The following is a 25,359-nucleotide window of genomic DNA, read 5'->3' on the forward strand; positions in this document are numbered from 1 at the left end:
TTTTTATTTCTTTTTCTAAATCGATGCAAATGTACTAAGAAATGATGAACATGCAACTATGTGATGATATTAAGAATTACTGATTGTATATGTAGAATGGAATGATATCTAAATGTTCTGTTAATTTTTTAAATAAAAAAAAGTTAAAAAAAAAATTTCAGATGCCAAATTATCCCATAAATGTCCCACACCCTGTTGTAGTTAAAAATCACTCATTTCCTTTTGCAAAGGTAATTCTTATTTTCTAGGTATTTCCTTTAGAGCCAGTTGATTTCCTCCAGTGCCTTAGCATTCTCTGAATATTAGAAACTGTGTGTCTAATACATATTCTGTAAATTATAAATGTGTTATGACTCCTGAGTAAGGCTAATTCATTTAATGTCAAAAAGTCATAAATAAAATCTGTTGTTGATGGATGACTTAATCCACAAAGAATAACATCATAGCACACCCAGTATACTTTGTATACACCATTTCAGAATACAAGCATCTGGGTAAACTGACAGATTCCCATAATACACTACAGTTTACATTCCTTAGACATTCAGCTTTTACTTAATTTTTTTCAACTTATTTTTCTGAATAGATAATATATCCATGTGATAACAATTCAGAAGGTACACAACAAGGTATAAAATCAAGTCTCCTTCCTATCCTTCTCCCAGAAAGAAAAAGTTTCTCTCCCTGGAGGGAACTACTCTTATTAAGTTTCTTCTAGGCACTTGATTTATAAAATTATAGAAATGACTGTTTTATAACAATCCACTTTCAGACTGCTCTGAACTTTCAATGCCTTAAAAAATGAAACCAGTCATACATCTCGTGGCATATCTAATTCAGAAAAGACAATGCTTACCTTGTACTTCTCATAGACAATCGGAACACTGAAAATGAGCAGTTCGGCTATAAGACAGAAACATGGGACATGGTAAGTGTAAATGTGAGACAGTCACAAAAGCAGATGCAATTTTCCTAGTGAAATATACGGAAACATCGACATTCCTCAAAATGAAAACTCCTGGCTACAGTTCTCAGTTAAAGACAGTTATATAAAGAGACTTAATTTAGGGTGGTATAAAAAAGCTGCCCCAGGGCGGGCCGCGGTGGCTCAGCGGGCAAAGTGCTTGCCTGCCATGCCGGAGGACCTCGGTTCGATTCCCGGCCCCAGCCCATGTAAAAAACAAACAAACAAACAAAATACAATAAAACAAGAAAATGTTTAAAGATGTTTCCCTTTCTTCCTTCCTTCCTTCCTTCTCTCTGTCTTTCCTTCCCTTCCTCCCTCTTTCTTTAAAAAAAAAAAAAAAAAAAAAAAAAAAGCTGCCCCAGGTACAAAAGACTGCCTTCTTTGTACCATGAACAATAGTTTCCAAATTATGAAAATACTACATATTTGTAGATACGGGATCTACAAATAAGATCACATATTTAAACTAGATTTAGAAAACTCTCCTTTACTTCTAGCTATTTCTTTATAGTTAGGACTGTTCAGTAATCAAAAACAAGTCCCTTCAGTATCTAATACAAAGTCTCTAAGACTATTACAGATAGGGTCATATGGAAGGAGCGGAGCCAAGCTGGGCACTCTCTTCAGTCATATTCTTACCAATTACTTCAATGAGCACAGAGACCATTTCCTTGCCACCTTACCAAGAATCAGAAGGGTGATTCCATTGAAAACTGCACCAACATAAGTCATCAGCCACATGAAGACAGCCAACTGTGAATATGAAAGTCAGAGAGTTAAGCAGGAATAACCAAAATGCAAGATTAAAGTTAACTGATTCCATTCTCCTCTGGTTAATTAAATCTGCATAACTCTAATAATAAATGCCATAAATAATTTCAAAATGAAGGTTCCCTCACTATACATTTGAGGATATATAAAGAGAATTCTGTAGTTCTCTTAGACCCAAAGACAAATTATAATTGCATTTCTGTGAATTACATTACCGATGTTTTGGTGTCAGTCCTCCAGTAGGAGGAAGAGATACCCCTTTTTTACTGACTCATTCTCATTTTTACAGGTGGAATGAAATAAGCATACTTTTTTTTTGTCTGACGAAACCCCATTTCTGCTTTTCTTTTTTGACTTATAACTCAGTCCCTTGGTTTTTTCCCAGCCTTACCATCAGAAGCTACAGAAGCAACTAACCTTCAAGGAATCAACCAGATCTTCTACAAGAAAGAGGCGAATAATGAGTTTCAGGGCCCTGTTGATGTGCACCATAGCAGCGTTCACGTAATTATGGAAAGCTTCCGAGGACAGAGTAATGTCTACATCCAAGTAGGCTCTTCCGGAAGAAGAAACAACAGTCACATATTTGACATGGAAAGAGATGTCTTTCAGTTAGCAAATGCAGCACTTTAGGGTGTGAAAGGGGACATTCTGGAAATCTGTAGGAGCATTTTTGGTTGTCATGGTGTGAGTTAGAGAGGGGCCATCCCTACCATTTAGTCGGCAGAGGCAAGGATGCTGTACGTCTGCAAAGCGTGGGATAGCTCTTTATAAAGAAGTGTAATATATCCTACCTAACTTTTCCTGCCCCATCTGATATTCATGAAGGTGAAAAACCTATTCATAATTATCAAGAGCCCAAAACATAAAAACGCAATGTATTTTTTTACGTGATTTTTAATTTATCCTGACTATCTAAAAATGTATTTGTTTATACTGAAACTTTAAAAATCACATCTGTATTGGTGATTATACATGATGGTCTAAGTATATGGCTTCTTAAAAAAATTTTTTTTTGGTGTAGTTATGTCTCAACAATGAAGTAGTGACTGAAATATATATTATTTTATTATAAATGGCTTTCTGTTTTATTACTCCTTTATAGTACAATTAGAATCTAATTTGGGCGGAAACCATATTTGTAGATAGACTGTATTATCTATGAATTTCACTTCAAAATGATAAAGGAAGCATTATAAAATATTTATTAAGAAAAAACAAAAACAAACAGGAGGGTTGGGAAATTGAGTTTGATAGGGTTGAAAACCATGAGTCATTCACCTGAAAAAAAGAGAAAGGTCTCCATTCTCTTCCCTGCTGCACTACAGAATTGGGATTTAACTATGTGCTCACAACATGTCCCTTACTCAGTATTTACTGAGTACCTACTGTGTAACAGACGCCCGCAAGGTGCTGGGGATATCAGGAATCATAGGACCACTTTTGCTTTAAGGAGCCTACAGTCTTGTAGGGGAAACAGAAGAGTTAACAGGCATGTTTTTCTTTTGTGCTTATTAAGAAATATTTACTACCACACATAAAAGTTACAAGAATTAGATATTTGAAACTATTAATGATCCTAGTAAAATACATTTTATGAATTTACAATGGTGTCATGCAAAAGGGGGAAAATGTTACAATACCTAAGCTTGCTGGAAAACAGCAAAATTTACGCACTCATTCAACTAACGATTTGTTAAAATTAGTTTGGAATAATTTTTTAATGCCAGCATATATGTAGTTTAAACTATTTCTTCTAATTTCACCAAGAGGAAATACAAGGACCAGAACTGCAGTCAGATTATCCTGTTGTAGCTCTGAGAGAACACAGCAGGGCTTCTTTCCCTATGAGAAAGGGTTTTTAAAAAAACTAAAAAAAAAATTGAAGGCTGAAGCAGATATGAAAAGCAAAAAAACAAAAAAAAAACCCTATCATTTGCTGATGATAGTTAAAATGATACATAAAAATGTTTTATGAGTAAAAAGAAAAGTGTGAGGAAAATACTTGTTAAAAGTACAGCACAATCAGAAAAGCTAGAAATTGGATTCTAGAAAGTCCATGACCTGCTGACTTCATCAAGGGCTGCCCCTGGTATTATGAAAGAGGAGATCAGGAAGAAATCGGTAATAAAACTTAGAGCAAACACTTCTGAGTTCTGATATAAAATATTATCCAAAAAAGAGCCTCAAAATCAAGATTTCAAAGTCATTTCAAAACTTAAATATGTTCTTGGGATCCAATCTAGATGCTCTTCTTTCTTTATTCTGCCTAGGAATTTAGAGAAATCCTATTTGGTATTGAAGTACCAATCTCTAGTCTGTCAAAAAGTTCTTGGCTTGTAACCTGGTTGCTTTTTAAGGTGATCTCAAGTTCTCCAGTTGATGGTTCATGCCAATCAGCTCATTAAGTCCCATAATTCACTGAGGCTCCAGCTTCAGTAAACCCCTTTACTAAAACGTTTAGGATTATTTCTGTTATTTCTACTCACTTAAATGGATGGCCTTCCTCTGACTTCTGGACAGCTTGGATGACAGACTTGTAGACCCTGAAGCTGATGGTGACAGAGAGAAGAGCCAGGATGAGATAAGACACCACACTGATGACACTGAAAGCTGCCAGGGAAAGCAGCATGATCAGTGTTGTGCCAAAGACAAAACCAGTCTTCTTCACGTCTCGCCAGAAAATCAGGTCATGCACTGCCAAAAGAAAAGGGCACATAAGTTGTAAGGACGTCCACAAGTCACAAAGCCAGTACTACTCTCTGGCTGTGTCTTGCATACTTGTGAAGCATTATACTAGCACACAATTACAGGTGTACCCTCACTTAAGAGAACCAGGTAAAAAAAAAAAAGAAATTATGTCAGCAATGATGATTCACACTGCAAAAAAGATCCTTTACAACACAGTCCGGTTTTCAGGATAGGTTTTCAAAAATGTATGGGCTTATATTTTAGAGATGGCTACTGAAGTACATCAGGGTAAAATATTTATTTTAAATGTTTCAGCAGAAATGATGATAAAGTGTGGCAAAAACTCAATAACTGTTGACTGAATTAAAGAAAACATGCTCATAAATTAATTGGATCAAAAGACTATAAAATTAAAGCTAACTTTATTTTAAAACTTCAGTTTCTGTGTGAAACCAAAGAAAGAGACACTTACTTGGTGCAAAATTTATATTTTGGGTAGCACATTTTCTAATTTAATTTGTATGGTCAGTTTGTTCAACACCATAACTACCATAATTACATAATAATTGAATAGGACATGAAATCTTGTTAGTTTGTATAGGTTAGTATGATTTGGGTAGGGAATAAAAAGTATTTGCCAAGTCCCCTTGGGGGACTGCAGAGAAAGGAGGAAATATCAAACTTCCCCATTTGGGGAATTCCTGACATTCTTGCAGGCAGCAGGGACAACAAATTCAATAGGCTGAGCCCTCAATCTTGGGGCTTGCCCCTATGAAACTTATTCCCGCAAAGGAGAAGGTAAGCCTACTGATAATTATGCCTAAGAGTCACCCCCAGAGAACCTCTTTGTTGCTTAGATGTGGCCTCTCTCTAAGCCAACTCAGCAGGTGAACTTACACTGCCCTTCCCCTATGTGGGACATGACTCCCAGGGATGAGCCAGGACTTGACATCAGGGGATTGGGAAATCCTCTTTTTTTTAATACCAAAAAACACCAAACAAACGCAAACATTCTTGACTTTTGATCATTCCGTTCTACATATATAATTAGGAATTCACAATATCATCACATAGTTGCATATTCATCATCACGATCATTTCTTGGAACATTTGCATCTATTCAGAAAAAGAAATAAAAAGACAACAGAAAACAATTCATACATACCATAACCCCACCCCTCCCCTCACCGATCACCAGCATTTCACTCTAAATTTATTTTAACATCTATTCCCTATATTATTCATCTTTATTCCATATGTTTTACTCGTCTGTTGATAAAGGTAGATAAAAGTAGCATCAGACACAAGGTTCTCACAATCACACAGTCTCATTGTGAAAGCTATATCATTATACAATCTTCTTGAAGAAACATGGCTACTGGAACACAGTTCTACATTTTCAGGCAGTTTCCTCCAACCTCTCCACCACATCTTGACTAACAAGATGATATCTATTTAATGCGTAAGAATAACCTCCAGGATGACCTCTCGACTCTGTTTGGAATCTCTCAGCCATTGACACTTATTTTGTCTCATTTCACTCTTCCCCCTTTTGGTCGAGAAGGTTGAGAAAGCCTCTTGACCAGAGAGAAATGAGACAAAATAAAGTTTCAGTGGGAGAGAAATTTCAACCAGAGTCAAAAGGTTATCCTGAAGGTTATTCTTATGCATTATACAGATATCCCTTTTTAGTTTATGGTGTACTGGAGTGGGTAGAAGGAAGAACCTGATTCTTGAAGATGACTGTATATAGCTTTTACAATGTGAATGTGTGATTGTGAAAACTTTGTGACTGATGCTCCCTTTATGCTGGGGTAAGGACAGATGAGTAAAAAATAAGGACAACAAATAAATAAATAAGTAAATAAATAATAGAGGGAGATAAAGGGTAAAAAAAAAGGGTAGGCAGCAATACTAGTGGTCACTGAGAGGGAAGCATAAGGGGTATGGGATGTATGTTTTTTTTCTTTTTATTTCTTTTTTCTGGAGTGATACAAATGTTCTAAATATGATCATGAAGATAAAAACACAACCATGTGATGATACTGTGAGCTAGTGATTTTATACTTTGGATGGACTATATGGTACATAAAGATATCTCAGTAAAAATATTTAAAAAAAAATTAGATTACTGGTTGCCAGGGGCCAGAGCAGGGGAGGAATGGGTAAGGAAGGAGGTTCCTTCAGAGGTGATAAAAACATTCTGGAATTAGATAGTGGTGATGGTTATAAAACTTTGGGAATATACTAAAATCCACTGAATTGTATATCTTAAAGGGATGGATTTTATGGTATGTGAATTATAACTCAACAAAAAGGAGATTAAACAAAAAAATTAAAGCTAAATTGAAATGTATAAATTGGGGTGGAGCGCACAGAGTGAAACACCAGTCCTTATGTTAATCTGAACAGAACTGACGAAGGATGTTTGGTAAGGTGATCATATAATTATCTAGTAGACAAATGAAAATAGAAGAGAACAAAAAATAAAATTTCATGGAAGCAAATCATTGCAACTTCTGGCTGGTTTACTGGTTATGAAATAAGTATCAAAACTAAGTCTATGTTTCAGATTTTAAACTTTTGGCAAATGCCCCATTTCTTGCCTTTTCTCATGTTTTTTTCATCCTCATAACTCTTTCCCCAAGAGATCAAACAAGAAAAAGTTTCCAAAGACCATGTCAGTTTCCTTTCTTTGGCTTTCTATATACAACATCCTCAGTCTGCTACACTTGATAGCATTCGTGTGTATAAACTCGATAGTTTGAGGGAGGTTATCAGGAAGCAAATGAAAATTGTGGTTATGTTGTCTCTCAGCTTGATCCATGTTTACGAATAACAGATTGGAAGAGCCTGTTTGCTACCTTTGTGCAATTAGAAAAAGCCATTGATGACACTTTGATGTCACCTGCTGGAAAACTGCCATACAAAATATTCAAACCCGCAATGAAAACACATGCAAATGGTGGCCGTTAGACGTGTGTAGTACACACCCTGCATAATAGTGCAGAAGGATCTGGACTAGAAGAGTTAGAAGGGGTGTAGCACACCCCCATACTGAATGTAATGGGGATAACAGGGAGATGGCCTGGAAAAGATAGTTCAAAACATCAAACCTTTGTCTGGAATGCTATTCCCCTACAACTTGCCATGGCTTGCTCCTTTGTTTCATTCAAGCCCTGGTTCATGGGCTACTTCCTAAGAGACTCTGCCCACCCTATCTAACATATCCTCTTTTCATCACTCTATTCCCTCTTTCTGCTTTAATCTCCCTCTGAGCATTTATTGCTTAACCTGGCTCTAGCAAGGACAGACTTCAGAGGAGAGTTTTATAGCTGATTATGGGGAAGAACTAGGACCATTAGGTTGACTTGAATCAGATTCAAGCTTACTCTACCCCCAAACACAGTCTTCCAGACTAACCTTATATTGATTACAGTTAAAAAAAATTTGAGTGTTGACTGAATGTTGTGCATAATGCTAAGCACTCTACATGCATTAGCTTCATGCATTCCTTAAAACAACTGCAGGAAGTAGATACTGTTTTCTTTCTTTTACATCTGAGAAAAAGAATGCCAAGTAGGGGAGTAACATGATGTGCTATATTAAAAAACAACAACAGAGGAACATATGATGTAGATATTTGGTCAAGCAAGCTCTGGCCTGATTGTTACTGTGAGGGTATTTCATAGATGGATTTGCACCTATAGTCAGTTGACTGCACCTACAGATGATTGCATCTAAAACCAACAAAGGAGATTGCCCTCAGCAATGAGGGGAGTCCCCTAATCCAATCAGTTGAAGGTCTTAAACGGTGGAACTGAAGATTTCAGAAGAAAGAAAGAACTTCTGCTTCAACTTTAGCGAGCCAGGTTCTCCTGGGGAATTCAACTTCAGCTTCAGTTTTCAATTTGTGGCCTGCTCTATGGAATTCTGACTTGCCAATCCCCACAGTCACCTAAGCCAATTTCTATACTAAAGCTCCTAATATTTATACATATATACCGTTGGTTCTGCTTCTCTGGAGAACCTAAATTAACAAAGAACACTTTTACTGCAGTATAAAAAAATGGACTAGGATGGAACAAGAGTGCAGGTAGAAAGGCTTCTGTAGGAGATTAATAGGAGGTTTAAATGAGAGATGAGTTATTTAGATTAGGATGGGGGAAGTCAGGACGGAAATGAATGGGCAGATTAGAGCTGTATTTTGGAGGTAGAAAAGACAGAACTTGGTGAAAGATAGGATGTGGGAAGAGACAGAAGGGAAGAAGTATGGATCACACCTAGGTTTGTGGCCTGAGGAAATAGGTGGATATGTTGCTGTATACTGAGACAAGGAAGAAAAGAATGCAAACATCTCAACTTTGGAGTAGATACCTAGACCTATCTACCATTAAAGAAGGCCGTTGGATAAACTAGTGTGGAACCAGTGTGGTCAAATCTGAATTGGAGATACAGACTTGAAAGTCACCAAGACACAGTAATTTAAAGTCATGGAAATGGATGAATTTTCCTAGTACTGATAGAGAAGTAGGCCCAAGTCTTGTTCTGGGGTACCCTGGTAATATAGTATAGATAAGTAAGAGAGTAGGAATTAGTGAAAAGAAACTGTGAAGAAATATTCAAGGAAGTAGGGGATAGCTGGGAAAGTGTGGTATCATAGAAAGAAGAGAGGTGTCATAGGAATGTAAGCCAACTGGAGATAGCTGAAGAGGAATGAGTGGTGAGGAAGTGGAGGTAATCTGAGAGAAAAATGCCTGAGAAGTCTGCCTATAAAAAAGAATAGATACTGATTGCATATGTAGAATGGAATGATTTCTAAATGTTGGGTTAATTTCTTTTTTTTCTTTAATTAATAAAAAAAAAAAGAATAGAGACATTTGGAGCCAAGGGATGGCTTTTCAAAATGGGAAATACAGAGGCATACTTACATGCAGAAATAAACAGGAGAGACTAAAGACTGGGAGCTGGGGACCTGGGGTTGGAGGAGATAGCAGAAGCAGTGAAGCCCAGGAGAAGGGAGGGATGGAAATTCAGAGTCCAGGTGGAGGGGCTGACCCTTACTAGAGTAACAGCAGTGAAAAGGATGAGAAAAGACACACCCAATTCATAGATCTGACAATGAAAGATGAAGGCTTTCTTTCTGAATGTTTCTATTTTCTTAACAAAAAGGACCAAAGGTGGTTGAGGGAAGTGTGTGTGCGAAGAAGTTTGAGAAGAGAAAAAGATATGGAAATAGTTGCTTCTGAAACTGAGAAAGTGTCTTAATCTCTGTGTTCTTGAAGAGTCATGTGCTTTGGCTTTCATGGGAGGATTTACATCTTCTGTCTTTTGATTGCTAATAAATGCCACAATCAAGATAAGAATCTAAATCTTCTGATGCTCAGTAAAGTGCTGTAAAAAAAAATACGGAGTCATGCCAAGAGCCATTCATCAAAATGTCAGAATTAAAAACTTTAGAGAACCTGAGAAAGGTTGGCTGATCTGTCAACCATTTTCAATCATTCTAACTACAACTCAAATATTTTTGAATTTTGTATAATTAAAAATTATGTCCACTGCATCAGTTTCTTTTTCTTTCTTGGAACATTTGCATCTATTCAGAAAAAGAAATAAAAAGAAAACAGAAAAAAATTCATACATACCATACCTCCCACCTCTCCCCCTCACCGATCACCAGCATTTCAATCTAAATTTATTTTAACATTTGTTCCCCTATTATTCACCTTTATTCCATATGTTTTATTTGTCTGTTGATAAGGTAGATAAAAAGGAGCATCAGACACAAGGTTTTCACAATCACACAGTCACACTGTGAAAGCTATATCATTATACAATCACCTTCAAGAAACATGGCTACTGGAACATAGCTCCACATTTTCAGGCAGTTCCCTCCAGCCTCTCCACTACATCTTGACTAACAAGGTGATATCTATTTAATGCATAAGAATAACCTCTAGGATAACCTCTCGACTCTGGAATCTCTCAGCCATTGACACTTTGTCTCATTTCACTCTTCCCCCTTTTGGTCGAGAAGGTTTTCTCAATCCCCTGATGCTGAGTCTCAACTCATTCTAGGGTTTTTCTCAATCCCTTGATGCTGAGTCTCAGCTCATTCTAGGATTTCTGTCCCACATTGCCAGGAAGGTCCACACCCCTGGGAGTCATGTCCCACGTAGACAGGGGGAGGGTGGTGAGTTTGCTTGTTGTGTTGGCTGGAGAGAGAGGCCACATCTGAGCAACACAAGCGGTTCTCTTGGGGGTGACTCTTAGGCCCAATTTTAAGTAGGCTTGACCTATCCTTTGTGGGGTTAAATTTCATACCATTGGATCAGTTTTTAAAAAAACTTGCAGCATTTGAAAAACTTATTCCCAATAATCACTTTGTTAAGTGAGACCTCTGCTTCTGGCTAAGATGATGTGACAGGGCCTGGATTTACCTTTCATCTTAAACAACTGAAAAAACTGGGCAAAATATATAAACAGTGGTTTTTCAAAACAATAGAAATCAGACAACGAAGTAATGGGAAACAAATGAGATGACACTGTAACTGCGTGACTGTAGCATAAGAAGGTAGAGCCCAGCAGACTCCATGAGGTATTAGGCTTGGGGAAATCAAGATGACTATACAGAGAGAGAATTGGAGAGATCTGTACAAGTATCCAGTAGAATACTAATCAGTGCATGCATGTGATGGAACTAACTGAAGCCAGGGGAAGAACTAAGTGAAAGGAACAAAGGTAAATATCATAGCAGGTAACCGTGCCTGTTTCCACAAAAGACTGGGAAATTTCTTAATATGTAAGATACTGGAGGAAGTACTGAGAAGGGTTTGTTCCAGTAGTGGGGACTAATTACACACGAAGACTAAATGCTGCTGGCATTGCACCTAACAAATTTTAAGAGCAAGACCTGAAAATACCAAATTATTTTCAAATAACCTCAAAGCATCCTAAAATGGCTCAAGGATATTTAGAGGAATAGGAAAATATTCAGCACCAACAAGGTAAGAGTCACATGTTTGGAATCCAATAAAAAACTGCCAGGCATGCAAAGATGCAGGAAAATACAACCCCCAATAGAAACAGACTCAGAAATGACATGGATGATAGGATTAGCAGTCAAGGACACTAAAAGCTATAACCATATTTTATAGGTTCAAAAAGCTAGAAGAAAGCTGATGAACCTTGAAAACATTATGCTAAGTTAAAGACACAAAGAAAGAATTCATCACAGCACACCCATACTAACCAGAAAATATTAAAAGATGTTCTTCAGGTAGAAGGAAAATTATGCTAGAAAAAAATGTAAAACTACACAAAGGAATGAAGAGTACTCCTAGTTACTACTATGTGAGTAAATATGTAAGACTTTTTTCTTTTGATTGCCCTTTGATGTCTTTTTTAAAAAATATTTTTACTGATGAAACTTAAACATTCCATACATGGTATACAATCAATGGCTCACAATATCATTACATAGTTGTGTATTCATCACCATGATCTTTTTTTTAGCATTTGTATCACTCCAGAAAAAGAAATTAAAAAAAAACCCCTCATATATCCCATACACCTTACCCCTCCATCTTACTGACCACTAGCATTTCCATCTACTCAATTCATTTTAACTTTTTCCCCCTATTGTGTATTTTTTATTCATATTTTTTACTCATCTGTCCATACGCTAGATAAAAGCATCAGATACAAGGTTTTCACAATCACACAGTCACACTGTAAAAGCGATATCATTATAACAATCATCTTCAAGAAACAAGGCTACCAGAACACAGCTCTCAAAAGTTTCAAGTACATCCCTCTAGCCACTCCAATGCACCATAAATTAAAAAGGGGATATCTATCCAATGTTTAACAATAACCAACCTCCAGGATAACCTCTTGACTCTTTTTGAGATCTCACAGTCATTGACACTTTATTTTTTCTCATTTCTCTCTTCCCCCTTTTGGTCAAGAAGGTTTTCTCAATCCCTTGATGCCAGGTCCCGGATCATCCTGGGATTTCTATCCCATGTTGCCAGGGAGATTTACACCCCTGGGAGTCACGTCCCACATGGCAGGAGGGAGGGCAGTGAGTTTACATGCCCTGTCAGCTTAGAGAGAGAGAGGTAAAATCTGAGTAACAAAAGAGGTTCTCTGGGGGTGACTCTTATGCCTAATTTTAAGTAGGCTTAGCTTATCCTTTGCGGGAATAAGTTTCAAAGGGGCAACCACCAAGATCGAAGGCTCAGTGCTATTGATTTGGTTGTCCCCACTGCTTGCGAGAATATCAGAAATTCTCCAAATGGGGAAGTTGAATATTTACCCCTTTCTCCACATTCCCCAAGGGAGCTTTGCAAATACTTCTTTATTCACTGTCCAAAGCATTCTGGGATTTATCAGGGTATCACATTAACCTGGACAAACCAACAAAATCTCATCCCATTCAAGATTTCATGTACTTATGGTGTTCAACTAAATGACCATATAAGTTAAATTAGGAAATGCATTACCCAAAATATAAATTTTGCACCAAACAAACATTTCTTGCTTTAGTCTCACCCAGAAGTTGAAAAAATATGTAAGACTTAAAAAAATTCTTTTGTCTAAAGAGAGGGGGAGAAATGAAAGTATACTATTGTAGGGTTTTATACAATCTGTGAACTGGTATATTATCACTTTAAAGGTAAGACTGTGATGATGAGTTAGGTATACTATAAATCCCAAGGCAACTATTACAATAACAAATCAAAAAAGTTGCAACTATCAGAAACCTACAACTTCCAGATGGGTTCCTAGCCAGATAATTCCTGAAACCCAGAGAGGCTAGCGTCTCCAGAACATCAACTAGTTTTATCCTCCATCCCACATTATTGACAGCCCTTTCTAACATAAAAAAGTTAAAATGGGCAAAGCCCAAATATCCCTAAAGAATGGGAGAAAAATCAAAGGAGAAAGTATAATTATAATAGAGAAAACAGGATTTAACAAATGAGTATGACTGCTGAATCATTATATTTTTTTTAGTCTCCAGTGTCTGAAAGAAGCTAGAAGTAAAAACCTAAAATTGTGGAATTGTAACCCATACCAAATCTGAAATCTGTTCTACAAGTAATTGCTGCAGTGTGCTTTGAAATATATTGCTCTTTTGTATGTTAAATTTTTCACACAGACACACACACACACAGTTGTAGCTAATAAGCCAACAAAGGAGATAAAACAGAAAAGTAAAAAATAATCCAAAGGAAGGCAGAAAAAAGAGGAAAAGGTGGAACAAAGATCAGACAGGATAAACAGAAAAAAGAAAGAACATGGTAGATTTAATGCTAATCATATGGATAATTTCATTAATTATCAATAGGGTAAATGCTTCAGAGAGGTAGAGATTGTCAGATTAGATAGAAAAGCAAGAATCAAGTATACTCAGCTTAAAAGAAAGCCACTTTATACATAGAGATACAAATAGATTAAAAAATAAAAGGACAGAAAAAGACACACCATGTTAACACTAATGAATAGAAGCTGTAGTGACTATATTAATATAAAACAAAGTAGATTTCATAGCAAAGAATATTACCAGATATAGAGGTCATTTTATAACAACGAAAGGATTAATTCATAAAGAGGACATAATTGCAAATAATTTACAACTGACAGCAGAACCTAAGAAGCAAAAGACAGAACGAAAGAATAAACAGACAGGCACAGTAATAGACATGAATAATGGAATACAATTGAGAGTCCCAAAATGAACCCTTACATTTAAGGTCAAACGATTTTTTTTAAAAAGATGCCAAAACAATTTAATGGTAGATAACAGACTATCAAAAAATGGTGCTGAAAAAAAAATGTTTATTTGGTACAAAATTTATATTTTGACTAGTGCATTTTCTAATATAACTTATGTGGACATTTTAATTGAACACCATAGTACTTGGAACCTTGAGTAGGGCATGAGATTTTGGAGGCTTGTCCAGAGTGATGCCCCGATAAATCCCAGAGTGATTTGAACAGTGAATAAAAAAAGCATTTGCAAAGTCCCATAGGGGGAATGGTGAGAAAGGGGGAAATTTCAACTTCCCCAAGTGGAGAATTCTTGATATTCTCAGAAGCAGCGGGGACAACCAAGCAATAGGCCGAGCCTCCAATCTTGGGGTTTGTTCATATGAAACTGAACCCCACAAAGGAAAGGCTAAGCCTACTTAAAATTAGGCCTAAGAGTCACCCCCAAGAAAACCTCTTTTGTTGCTCAGCTGTGGCTTCTCTCTCTCTGCCAACACCGCAAGCAAACTTATTGCCCTCGCCCTCTCTACGTGGACATGACTCCCAGGGGTGTGGACCTTCTTGGCAACATGGGATAGAAATCCTAGAATGAGCTGGAACTCGGCATCAAGGGATTGAGAAAAACTTCTCGATGTAAAGGGGGAAGAGTGAAATGAGACTAAATAAAGTGTCAATGGCTGAGAGATTCCACACAGAGCCAAGAGGTTATCCTGGAGGTTATTCTTACGCATTAAATAGAAATCATCTGCTTAGTTAGAGTGTAATGGAGAGGCTGGAAGGAACTGCCTGAAAACGTAGAGTTGTGCTCCAGTAGCCATATTTCTTGAAGATGATTATATAATGATATAGCTTTCACAATGTGACTGTGTGATTGTGAAAACCTTGTGTCTGATGCTCCTTTTATCTCCTTATCGACAGATGAATAAAACATATGGATTAAAAATAAACAATGGGGGAACAAATGTTAAAATAAATTTCATAGATGAAATACTAGTGATCAAGGAAACGGGGTAAGGGGTATGGTATGTATGAAATTTTTTCTGTTTTTATTTCTTTTTCTGAATTGATGCAAATGTTCTAAGAAATGATTATGATGATGAGTATACAACTATATGATGATACTGTGAGTTACTGATTATATAACAAGAACATAATGATTACATGGTAAGAATGTTTGTGTTTCGTATGTTCCTATGTATCATAAATAAACATAAATAAGAAAAAAATTAAAAAAAAATGATGCTGAAAACAATCTGATGGAATCTACAAAAAGTACCAAAACTCATAAGTTTTAGCAATGTTGCAGGATACCAAGATGAATACATGAAATCAATTGCATTTCCATTCATTTGTATAAAACAATAAAAAACTGAATTAAAAATAGCATAAAAATATGAAATACTTAGGTATAAATCTGATAAAAGTGTGCAAGATTAGTACATTAAAATCTATATAACGTTGTTGAGAGAAACTAATAAAGACCTAAGATAATGGAAAAAATATATACCATTTTCACAGGGTAGAATATTCAGTGTCGCTAAAATATCAACAGTTCTCAAATTAATCTCTACTTCTATGCAACACCAGTCACAATCTTAGAAGACATTTTTGCAGTAATGGATAGGCAGATTTAAAACAACTATGGATGTAAACTGGACTTCATCAAAATTAAAAATGTCCTTCTGTCAAAGAACATTATCAAGTAAGTGAAATACAACCTACAGAATGGAAGAAAATATTTGGAAATCATATATCTGAGAAGTGTTTAATATCTACAATCTAAAAAGAACTGCTACAACTCAACAACAAAATGACAAACAACTCAGTCAAAAAAAAAAAAAAAGGGCACAGTATTTGAATAGAAATTTATCCAAAGACACACAAATGACCCAAGAGATGTAAAAAGATTCTCAACATCATTAAGCCATTAGAGAAATGCCAGTCAAAACTACAACAAGAAACTACTGCACACTCACCAGAATGGATATTACTTTTAAAATAGAAAGTAACAAGTTTTGGTGAGGATTCAGAGAAAGAGGAATTGTCAGCGCATTGTTGCATGCCAAGGTTGTTCCCATTGTGGGTGAGAAGGTGAAACCAGGAAGCCACTGTGGGAAACAGTTGCTCCTCAGAAAGCAATCTCACTTCTAGGTATATACCTTCAAAAATTGAAAGCAGGGACTCCAACAGAGCTTTGTACACCAGTGTTCATGCAGCATTATTCACAACAGCCAAAAGGTGGAAGCAATCGAAGTGCTCATTAACTTATAAACGGATAAAGAAAATGTGATATAGGCATACAATCAATGTTTATTCATTCAAAAGGAATGAAGCTCTGGTACATGCTACAGCATGGATGAACCTTGAAGGCATTATGTTGCATGAAACGAGCCAGACACAAATGGACAAATGTTGTATGATTTCACTAATATGGGATAATGTGAATATTCCAATTCAGAGTCACAAATCAGAAGACAGGTTTCCAGGGGCAGGTGTAGGGAGGGGAATACAGGATCAACATTTAATTGGATACAGAGTTCCTGTTTGGGATGAAAGAAAAATGTTGGTAATGGGTGGTGGTGTTAGCAGTACATCATTGTGAATGAAATTAACATGACTGAATTGGATACTTTAAGTGATTAAAATTGGGAAATTGTATATTATATATTTGTTAAGAGAATAAAATTTTTTTTAAAAAACAGACAAAAATGAAATCAAAACTGCAAAAAAAAACCACCTATGGAAATACAAAGGATCTAGAAGATGAAAAACAACTCTGAAAATGAATAAAGTTGGAAGACTAACACTGCTTGATTTGAACACTCCTTATAAAGTGAAAATTATCAAGATGGTATCACTGGTGTTTATGGTGGCAGTGTTCAGTGATTCCCAATGGATGGAGGTGGCCTAAGTGATTCTCAATAGATAGAGGAATGGAAGGGGGAACTGTGGTGTTTAAATACAAAGGATTACTGAGTGGATGCAAGAAGGAACGAAGTTGTGAGACACGCAACTAGGTGAATGAACCTTAAGGACAGTATGTCAAATAAAATTCCAGAAACAAAAAGATAAATATTATCAGGCCTCACTCATACAGATTAAGTATAATATATTAACTTGGAGAACTGAAGTCAAGAGCATGGGTTATTACGTTTTACAATGTGACTGTGTGATTGTGAAAACCCTGTGTCGGATGCTCCTTATATCCAGGGTATGGACACAAGAGTAAAAAAATGTGTAAAAAAATAAATAATAGGAAGTAGAGGTGGGGTGGCAGATTCCTAAGGGCAAACTGGAAGTCCTCGGCTGATTCCTCTGGGCAGACCATTCTAGGTTTACCCGGCAAAAACAGCAGAGTCTAGGGTTTCAGTATCCCCTCTACCATCATTATCAACCCATATATCTCATTCAGACTGTCAGGGTCCTATCCCTTTCAATTTCTCACTTTAAAAGCAGACACCCTGAAGATGGCGACTTAGCAAGGTGCACATTTTAGTTCGTCCTCCAGAACAACTACTAAATAACCAGAAACAGTGCAGAACAGCTCCCGGAGCCACGTCAGTGACTGGACACACAGCGTACCCCAGTCTGGACCAGCTGGACCGGCTGCGAGCTCCCCCAGAACCGTGAGTTCCCCAAACCACGGTGCCCGGCGCCCCTCCCCCACAGGTGGCTTCCCAGAGGGAAAGGAAAGACACTCTAACAGTAGCAGGGACTGAGTCCAACCAAACACCAATTGTGGCATTAATTAACAAATTCTGGCTACTAAAAATAGGCTCCCAATCAGGCGAACCTGGTCAAGGTGGAAGTAGCTTATTGGGCTACCCGAAAAAGAGGAAAGGGGACGAAATGGAGGTTTTTGTGGCTGTCTCTACGGAAGCTGGCTGCCTCTGGATTCAGCGGCAGGACTACTCAGGCTGCAATTGCCCCAGCCATAGGCAGAAACGGACTGCTTTCAGGGCTGTCTCCCACCTGTGCCTTCCCCCAGGGGAGAGGTGAAGCCCAACTCAGGTGGAATCCCTCTCTCAAGGAATTCAGAACCCAGGGCTCAGCAATTTGAAGCCATTAAAACCAGCCTACAACCTCTCCTCTGTCTCCACCATGCCTCCCACAGGGAGAGCCTTCCAAACTTAAAAGGTGCCACAAGATCTTTTGCTGGTGGGACCCGTAGGCAAACAAGTGCCACATACTGGGCAGGACAAGAAAAACAGAGCCCAGAGACTTCACAGGAAAGTCTTTCAGCCTGCTGGGTCTCACCCTCAGGGAAAACTGCCGCAGTTGACTCCTTCCCCCTTACAGGAGTCCAATTTAGTCTGGGAAAACCTGGCTGGAGTCTATATTACCTACGTAGACACTCCTAAGGGTGGGGAGGGAAGAGGCACCTTACAAGCAGGGCAAGAAACAAGAAAACAAGAACTGAAAAATTATCCTCTGTTAAACAAAACCTAAGCTAGAAGTTCAGAAAAAGCTGAACTGAAGGTCAAAGAACAGATATACAACAAACTCATCTAGCAAGAAAACCCTAGGTAAGATAAGTGAAAACAATCTCCAGAATAAACTAATTAAGGTTAATTAAAATGTCTAGATGCCAGCAAAAAATAATAAATCACACCAGGAAAATTGAAGATATGGCCCAGTCAAAGGAACAAATCAACAGTTCAAATGAGATACAGGAGCCGAAACAATTAATTCAGAATATACAAACAGACATGGAAAACCTCATCAAAAACCAAATCAATGAATTGAGGGAGGATATGAAGAAGGCAAGGAATGAACAAAAAGAAGAAATGGAAAGTCTGAAAAAACAAATCACAGAACTTATGGGAATGAAAGGTACAGTAGAAGAGATGAAAAAAACAATGGAAACCTACAATGGTAGATTTCAAGAGACAGAGGTTAGGATTAGTGAACTGGAGGATGGAACATCTGAAATCCAAAAAGAAACAGAAACTATAGGGAAAAGAATGGAAAAATATGAGCAGGGACTCAGGGAATTGAATGATAATATGAAGCGCACAAATATACGTGTTGTGGGTGTCCCGGAAGGAGAAGAGAAGGGAAAAAACTAATGGAAGAAATTATCACTGAAAATTTCCCAACACTTACAAAAGACCTAAAATTACAGATCCAAGAAGTGCAGCGCACCCCAAAGAGAATAGATCCAAACAGACGTTCTCCAAGACACTTACTAGTCAGAATGTCAGAGGTCAAAGAGAAAGAGAGGATCTTGAAAACAGCAAGAGAAAAGCAATCCATCACATACAAGGGAAACCCAGTAAGACTATGTGTAGATTTCTCAGCAGAAACCATGGAGGCAAGAAGACAGTGGGATGATATACTTTAATTACTAAAAGAGAAAAACTGCCAACCAAGAATTCTATACCCAGCAAAATTGTCCTTCAAAAATGAGGGAGAAATTAAAACATTTTCAGACAAAAAGTCACTGAGAGAATTTGTGACCAAGAGACCAGGTCTGCAAGAAATACTAAAGGGAGCACTAGAGACAGATACAAAAAGACAGAAGAGAGAGGTGTGGAGAAGAGTGTAGAAAGAAGGAAAATTAGATATGACATATAAAATACAAAAGGCAAAATGGTAGTAGAAAGTACTACCCATACAGTAATAACACTAAATTTTAATGGATTAAACTCCTCAATCAAAAGACACAGACTGGCAGAATGGATTAAAAAACAGGATCCTTCTATATGCTGTCTACAGGAAACACATCTTAGACCCAAAGATAAACACAGGTTGAAAGTGAAAGGTTGGAAAAAGATATTCAATGCAAATAACAACCAGAAAAGAGCAGGAGGAGCTATACTAATATCCAACAAATTAGAATTCAAATGTAAAACAGTGAAAAGAGACAAAGAAGGATACTATGTACTAATAAAAGCAACAATTCAGTAAGAAGACATAACAATCATAAATATTTATGCACCGAACCAGAATGCCCCAAAATACAAGAGGCAAACACTGCAAACACTGAAAAGGGAAATAGACACATCTACCATAATAGTTGGAGACTTCAATTCCCCACTCTCATCAATGGACAGAACATCTAGACAGAGGATCAATAAAGAAACAGAATTTGAATATTATAATAAATGAGCTAGACATAACAGACATTTACAGGACATTACACCCCACAACAGCAGGATACACCTTTTTTTCAAGTGTTCATGGATCATTCTCAAAGACAGACCACATGCTGGGTCATAAAGCAAGTCTCAACAAACTTAAAAAGACTGAAATCATACATAACACTTTCTCAGATCATAAAGGAATGAAATTGGAAATCAATAATAGGCAGAGCGCCAGAAAATTCACAAATATGTGGAGGCTCAACAACACACTCTTAAACTACCAGTGGGTCAAGGAAGAAATTACAAGAGAAATCAGTAAATACCTTGAGGCGAATGAAAATGAAAACATGACATATCAAAACTTATGGGATGCAGCAAAGGCAGTGCTAAGACGGAATTTATTGCCCTAAATGCCTATATCAAAAAAGAAGAAAGGGCAAAAATTCAGGAATTAACTGTCCATTTGGAAGAACTGGAGAAAGAACAGCAAACCAACCCCAAAGCAAGCAAAAGGAAAGAAATAAAGATTAGAGCAGAAATAAATGAAATTGAGAACATGAAAACAATAGAGAAAATCAATAAGACCAGAAGTTGGTTCTATGAGAAAATCAATAAGATAGATGGGCCCTTAGCAAGACTGACAAAAAGAAGAAGAGAGAGGATGCAAATAAATAAGATCAGAAATGGAAGAGGAGACATAACCACTGACCCCACAGAAATAAAGGAGGTAATAACAGGATACTATGAACAACTTTATGCTAATAAATACAACAATGTAGATGAAATGGACAACTTCCTAGAAAGGTATGAACAACCAACTTTGACTTGAGAAGAAATAGATGACCTTAGCAAACCAATCACAAGTAAAGAAACTGAATTAGTCATTAAAAAGCTTCCCAAAAAGAAAAGTCCAGGACCAGATGGCTTCACATGTGAATTCTACCAAACATTCCAGAAAGAATTAGTACCAATCCTGCTCAAACTCTTCAAAAAAATTGAAGAGGAGGGAAAGCTACCTAATTCATTCTATGAAGCCAACATCACCCTCATACCAAAACCAGGCAAAGATATTACAAAAAAAGAAAACGACAGACCAATATCTCTAATGAATATAGATGCAAAAATCCTCAACAAAATTCTAGCAAATCGAATCCAGCAACACATTAAAAGAATTATACATCATGACCAAGTAGGATTCATCCCAGGTATGCCAGGATGGTTCAACATAAGAAAATCAATTAATGGAATACACCATATCAACAAATCAAAGCAGAAAAATCACATGATCATCTCAATTGATGCAGAGAAGGCATTTGACAAAATTCAACATCCTTTCCTGTTGAAAACACTTCAAAGGATAGGAATACAAGGAAACTTCCTTAAAATGATAAAGGGAATATATGAAAAACCCACAGCTAATATCATCCTCAATGGGGAAAAACTGAAAACATCCCCCCTGAGGTCAGGAACAAGACAAGGATGTCCACTATCACCACTGTTACTCAACATCGTGTGGGAAGTTCTAGCCAGAGCAATTAGACAAGAAAAAGAAATACAAGGCATCAAAATTGGAAAGGAAGAAGTAAAACTCTGTTTGCAGATGATATAATACTATATGTCGAAAACCCTGAAAAACCCACAGCAAAACTACTAGAGCTAACAAACGAGTACAGCAAAGTGGCAGGTTACAAAATCAACATTCAAAAATCTGTAGTGTTTCTATACACTAGTAATGAACAAGCTGAGGGGGATATCAAGAAATGAATTCCATTTCCAATTGCCACTAAAAGAATAAAATTCTTAGGAATAAATTTAACTAAAGAGACAAAATACCTATACAAAGAAACTACAAGAAACTGTTAAAAGAAATCACAGAAGACCTAAATAGATGGAAGGGCATACCATGTTCATGGGTTGGAAGACTAAATATAGTTAAGATGTTGTCATGGTTAGGGAAAGGTATCAACTTGGCCAAGTTGTGGTACCTGTTCATCTGATTGGGCAAGCGCTGGCCTGTCTGTTGCAATGAGGACATTTCATAGGATTAGGTCATGATCACGTCAGCTACATCCACAGCTGATTCCATTTGTAATCAGCCAAAGGGGAGTGTCTTCTGCAATTAGTCATGCTAAATCCAATCATGGGAAGCCTTTTAAGGAGGACTCAGAGGAGACAGGTTCCATTCCTGCTTTGGCTGGTGAGCCTCTCCTGTGGAGTTCGTCCAGGCCATCCATTGGAGTCATCGGCTTCGCAGCCTGCCCTGTGGATTTTGAACTCTGCATTCCTACGGTCACGTGAGACACTTTCATAAATTTTATATTTGCAAGTGTTCCCTGTTGGTTCTGTTTCTCTAGAGAACCCTAACTAATACATCTTGGTATCGGGAGTGGTTCTTAAGGAACAGAATCTTAAAAATGGGTTTTTATGAATGGTTTTCTACTCTGACTGGGCTCAGAGACACTAAGGACTCTGATTCCCGTTATCAGAATGACACTCCCAATCCATGGACTGAGTTGGCAAAGGAGATAGTCAAAATATCATCATTCGATTCTCCTAATGCTTCGCTTGTACGAAGCCAGACTCTGGGGGATAATGTTTTTGACACCTTTACAGAGTTTTGTAGGAATAAGAGTTATAGAGATGTTGGTTGGTTGTTGTTAGATACACTGTCTACATTAAAGGGTGAAAGGGATGGGCTTAAGGCTTCAAACAAGAAGCTTAAGTGCCGTCTGAAAGATGTAGAGGTTTCTATGAGTATCCTGAAGGAAAATTTTATTTCCTGTAGCCGTAGACTTGAGATCTCTGAAAATCAGACTCAGAATCTTATTGTTAGAGTAGCAACTTTACAACATAAACTGAAATCTCAGTCTTGCATGGTGTCTGCCGTTAAAGTGAGGGCATTAATTGGAAAGGAGTGGGACCCTGAAAAATGGGATGGTGACATATGGATTGATAATGATGTTGGGGGTGAGGTTGAAACCCTAGACCATGCTGAGCCTTCTTTAGATAACCCTGTAATAGTCTGCCCTGAGGACATAGCCACCCCACCTCCAGCCTGCCTTGAGGAATTGGCCACCCAACCTCCTCCTGAAGGGATTAGCCCTAGAGTTATTAATCCTGTTTCACCAGATGAAACTGCAAATGAAAGCCCTGAAGCAAATGGCTTGGAAGATATTTCTAATTCTTTTCATGACCCACCCCCACCACCCCTCATTTCTTCTAGACCTATAACTAGACTAAAGTCCCAACAGGCCCCTAAAGGTGAGGTACAAAGTATCACACATGAGGAGGTATGTTATACTCCAAAAGAACTGTGTGAGTTTTCCAATTTATATAGACAGAAATCAGGGGAATATGTGTGGCAATGGATTTTAAGAGTGTGGGATAATGGTAGGAGGAATATAAGGCTGGATCAGGCTGAATTTATTGATATGGGCCCACTAAGCAGAGATTCTGCATTCAATGTTATAGCTCGAGCAGTTAGAAAAGGTGTTAACAGCTTGTTTGGGTGGTTGGTTGAAACATGGATCAAAAGGTGGCCAACATTACCTGAGGTTGAAATGCCAGAACTGCCCTGGTATAATGTAGATGAGGGGATCCAGAGGCTTAGAGAGATTGGGATGTTAGAGTGGATTTATCATGCAAAGCCTGCTCTTACACCCCAGGAATGTCCAGAGGATGCACCTTTTACCAGAACAGTGAGAAATAAATTTGTGAGACTAGCACCATCATCCCTCAAGAGCTCTGTGGTTGCACTTCTCTGTAGGCCAGATATTACTGTAGGAACTGCTGTCACTGAGCTGGAATCCTTAAACACAATGGGGATGACAGGATCCCGAGTTGGCAGAAGCCAGGTGGGAGCACTTAATCACCAAAGACAGGGTAGACGTGGATATTATAACAGACAACAAACTCAAAGGAGGCATCAAAATTATATGACACGCAGAGATTTGTGGCATTGGCTAGTAAATCATGGGGTGCCTAGAAATACAATAGAAGGGCAGCCTACTAAATTCTTGTTGGAGCTGTATAAACAAAAGAGTTCTAGGTCAAGGGAACAGAAATCTAACCTGAATTACAAAAACACAGAGTCACGGCCCCTTAACCAATTTCCAGACTTGAAACAATTTACAGACCCTGAGCCCCTTGAATGAAGGGGAGGCCAGGTCCCTATGGGGAAGGAACCTGTTACACTGCCACAAATTTATACTGTTAACCTTCCTCTAAGTCTTCCCCAAGGAGACCGACGGCCTTTTACCAGGGTAACTGTGCATTGGGGAAAAGGAAATGATCAGATATTTCGGGGATTATTAGACACTGGTTCAGAAGTGACATTAATTCCAGGGGACCCAAAACGTCACTCTGGACCACCAGTCAGAGTGGGGGCTTATGGAGACCAGGTGATCAATGGAGTTTTAGCTCAGGTCCGTCTCACAGTGGGTCCAGTGGACCCCCGGACCCATCCTGTAGTTATTTCCCCAGTTCCGGAATGTATAATTGGCATAGACATACTGAGCAACTGGCAGAATCCCCACGTTGGTTCTCTAACTCGTGCAGTGAGGGCTATTATGGTGGGAAAGGCCAAGTGGAAGCCACTAGAACTGCCCCTACCAAGCAAAATAGTAAATCAAAAGCAATACCGTATTTCTGGAGGGATTGCAGAGATTACTGCCACTCTTAAGGACTTGAAAGATGCAGGGGTGGTGATTCCCACCACATCCCCGTTCAACTCTCCTATTTGGCCTGTGCAGAAAACAGATGGGTCTTGGAGAATGACAGTGGATTATCGTAAACTCAACCAGGTGGTAACTCCAATTGCAGCTGCTGTTCCAGATGTAGTATCATTGCTTGAGCAAATCAATACATCCCCTGGTACCTGGTATGCAGCTATTGATCTGGCAAATGCTTTTTTCTCAATAGCTATTAGTAAGGACCACCAGAAACAGTTTGCTTTCAGCTGGCAAGGTCAGCAATATACTTTCACTGTCCTACCTCAGGGGTATATCAACTCTCCAGCCCTATGTCATAATCTTGTTCGCAGAGACCTTGATCGTTTCTCCCTCCCAC

At 37.9% G+C, this 25,359-nt stretch overlaps 1 protein-coding gene across 5 annotated transcripts in view; it reads right to left on the reverse strand.

Moving 5' to 3' along the window:
- The window catches only part of RTN3 (reticulon 3), an 89,160-nt gene that overhangs the window by 3,697 nt on the left and 60,104 nt on the right, over window positions 1-25,359 (reverse strand). For all 5 annotated transcript variants that reach the window (XM_077115907.1, XM_077115909.1, XM_077115910.1 and 2 more), the window contains 4 exons: window positions 4,228-4,435; window positions 2,156-2,294; window positions 1,651-1,720; window positions 857-903 (listed from right to left, as the gene is read on the reverse strand). In XM_077115907.1, the coding sequence (XP_076972022.1) occupies window positions 857-903; window positions 1,651-1,720; window positions 2,156-2,294; window positions 4,228-4,435 (464 nt within the window). The remainder of the gene's footprint in view (window positions 1-856; window positions 904-1,650; window positions 1,721-2,155; window positions 2,295-4,227; window positions 4,436-25,359) is intronic.

Source organism: Tamandua tetradactyla, chromosome 9 (assembly GCF_023851605.1).
Source record: "Tamandua tetradactyla isolate mTamTet1 chromosome 9, mTamTet1.pri, whole genome shotgun sequence".
Taxonomy (NCBI): Eukaryota; Metazoa; Chordata; class Mammalia; order Pilosa; family Myrmecophagidae; genus Tamandua; species Tamandua tetradactyla.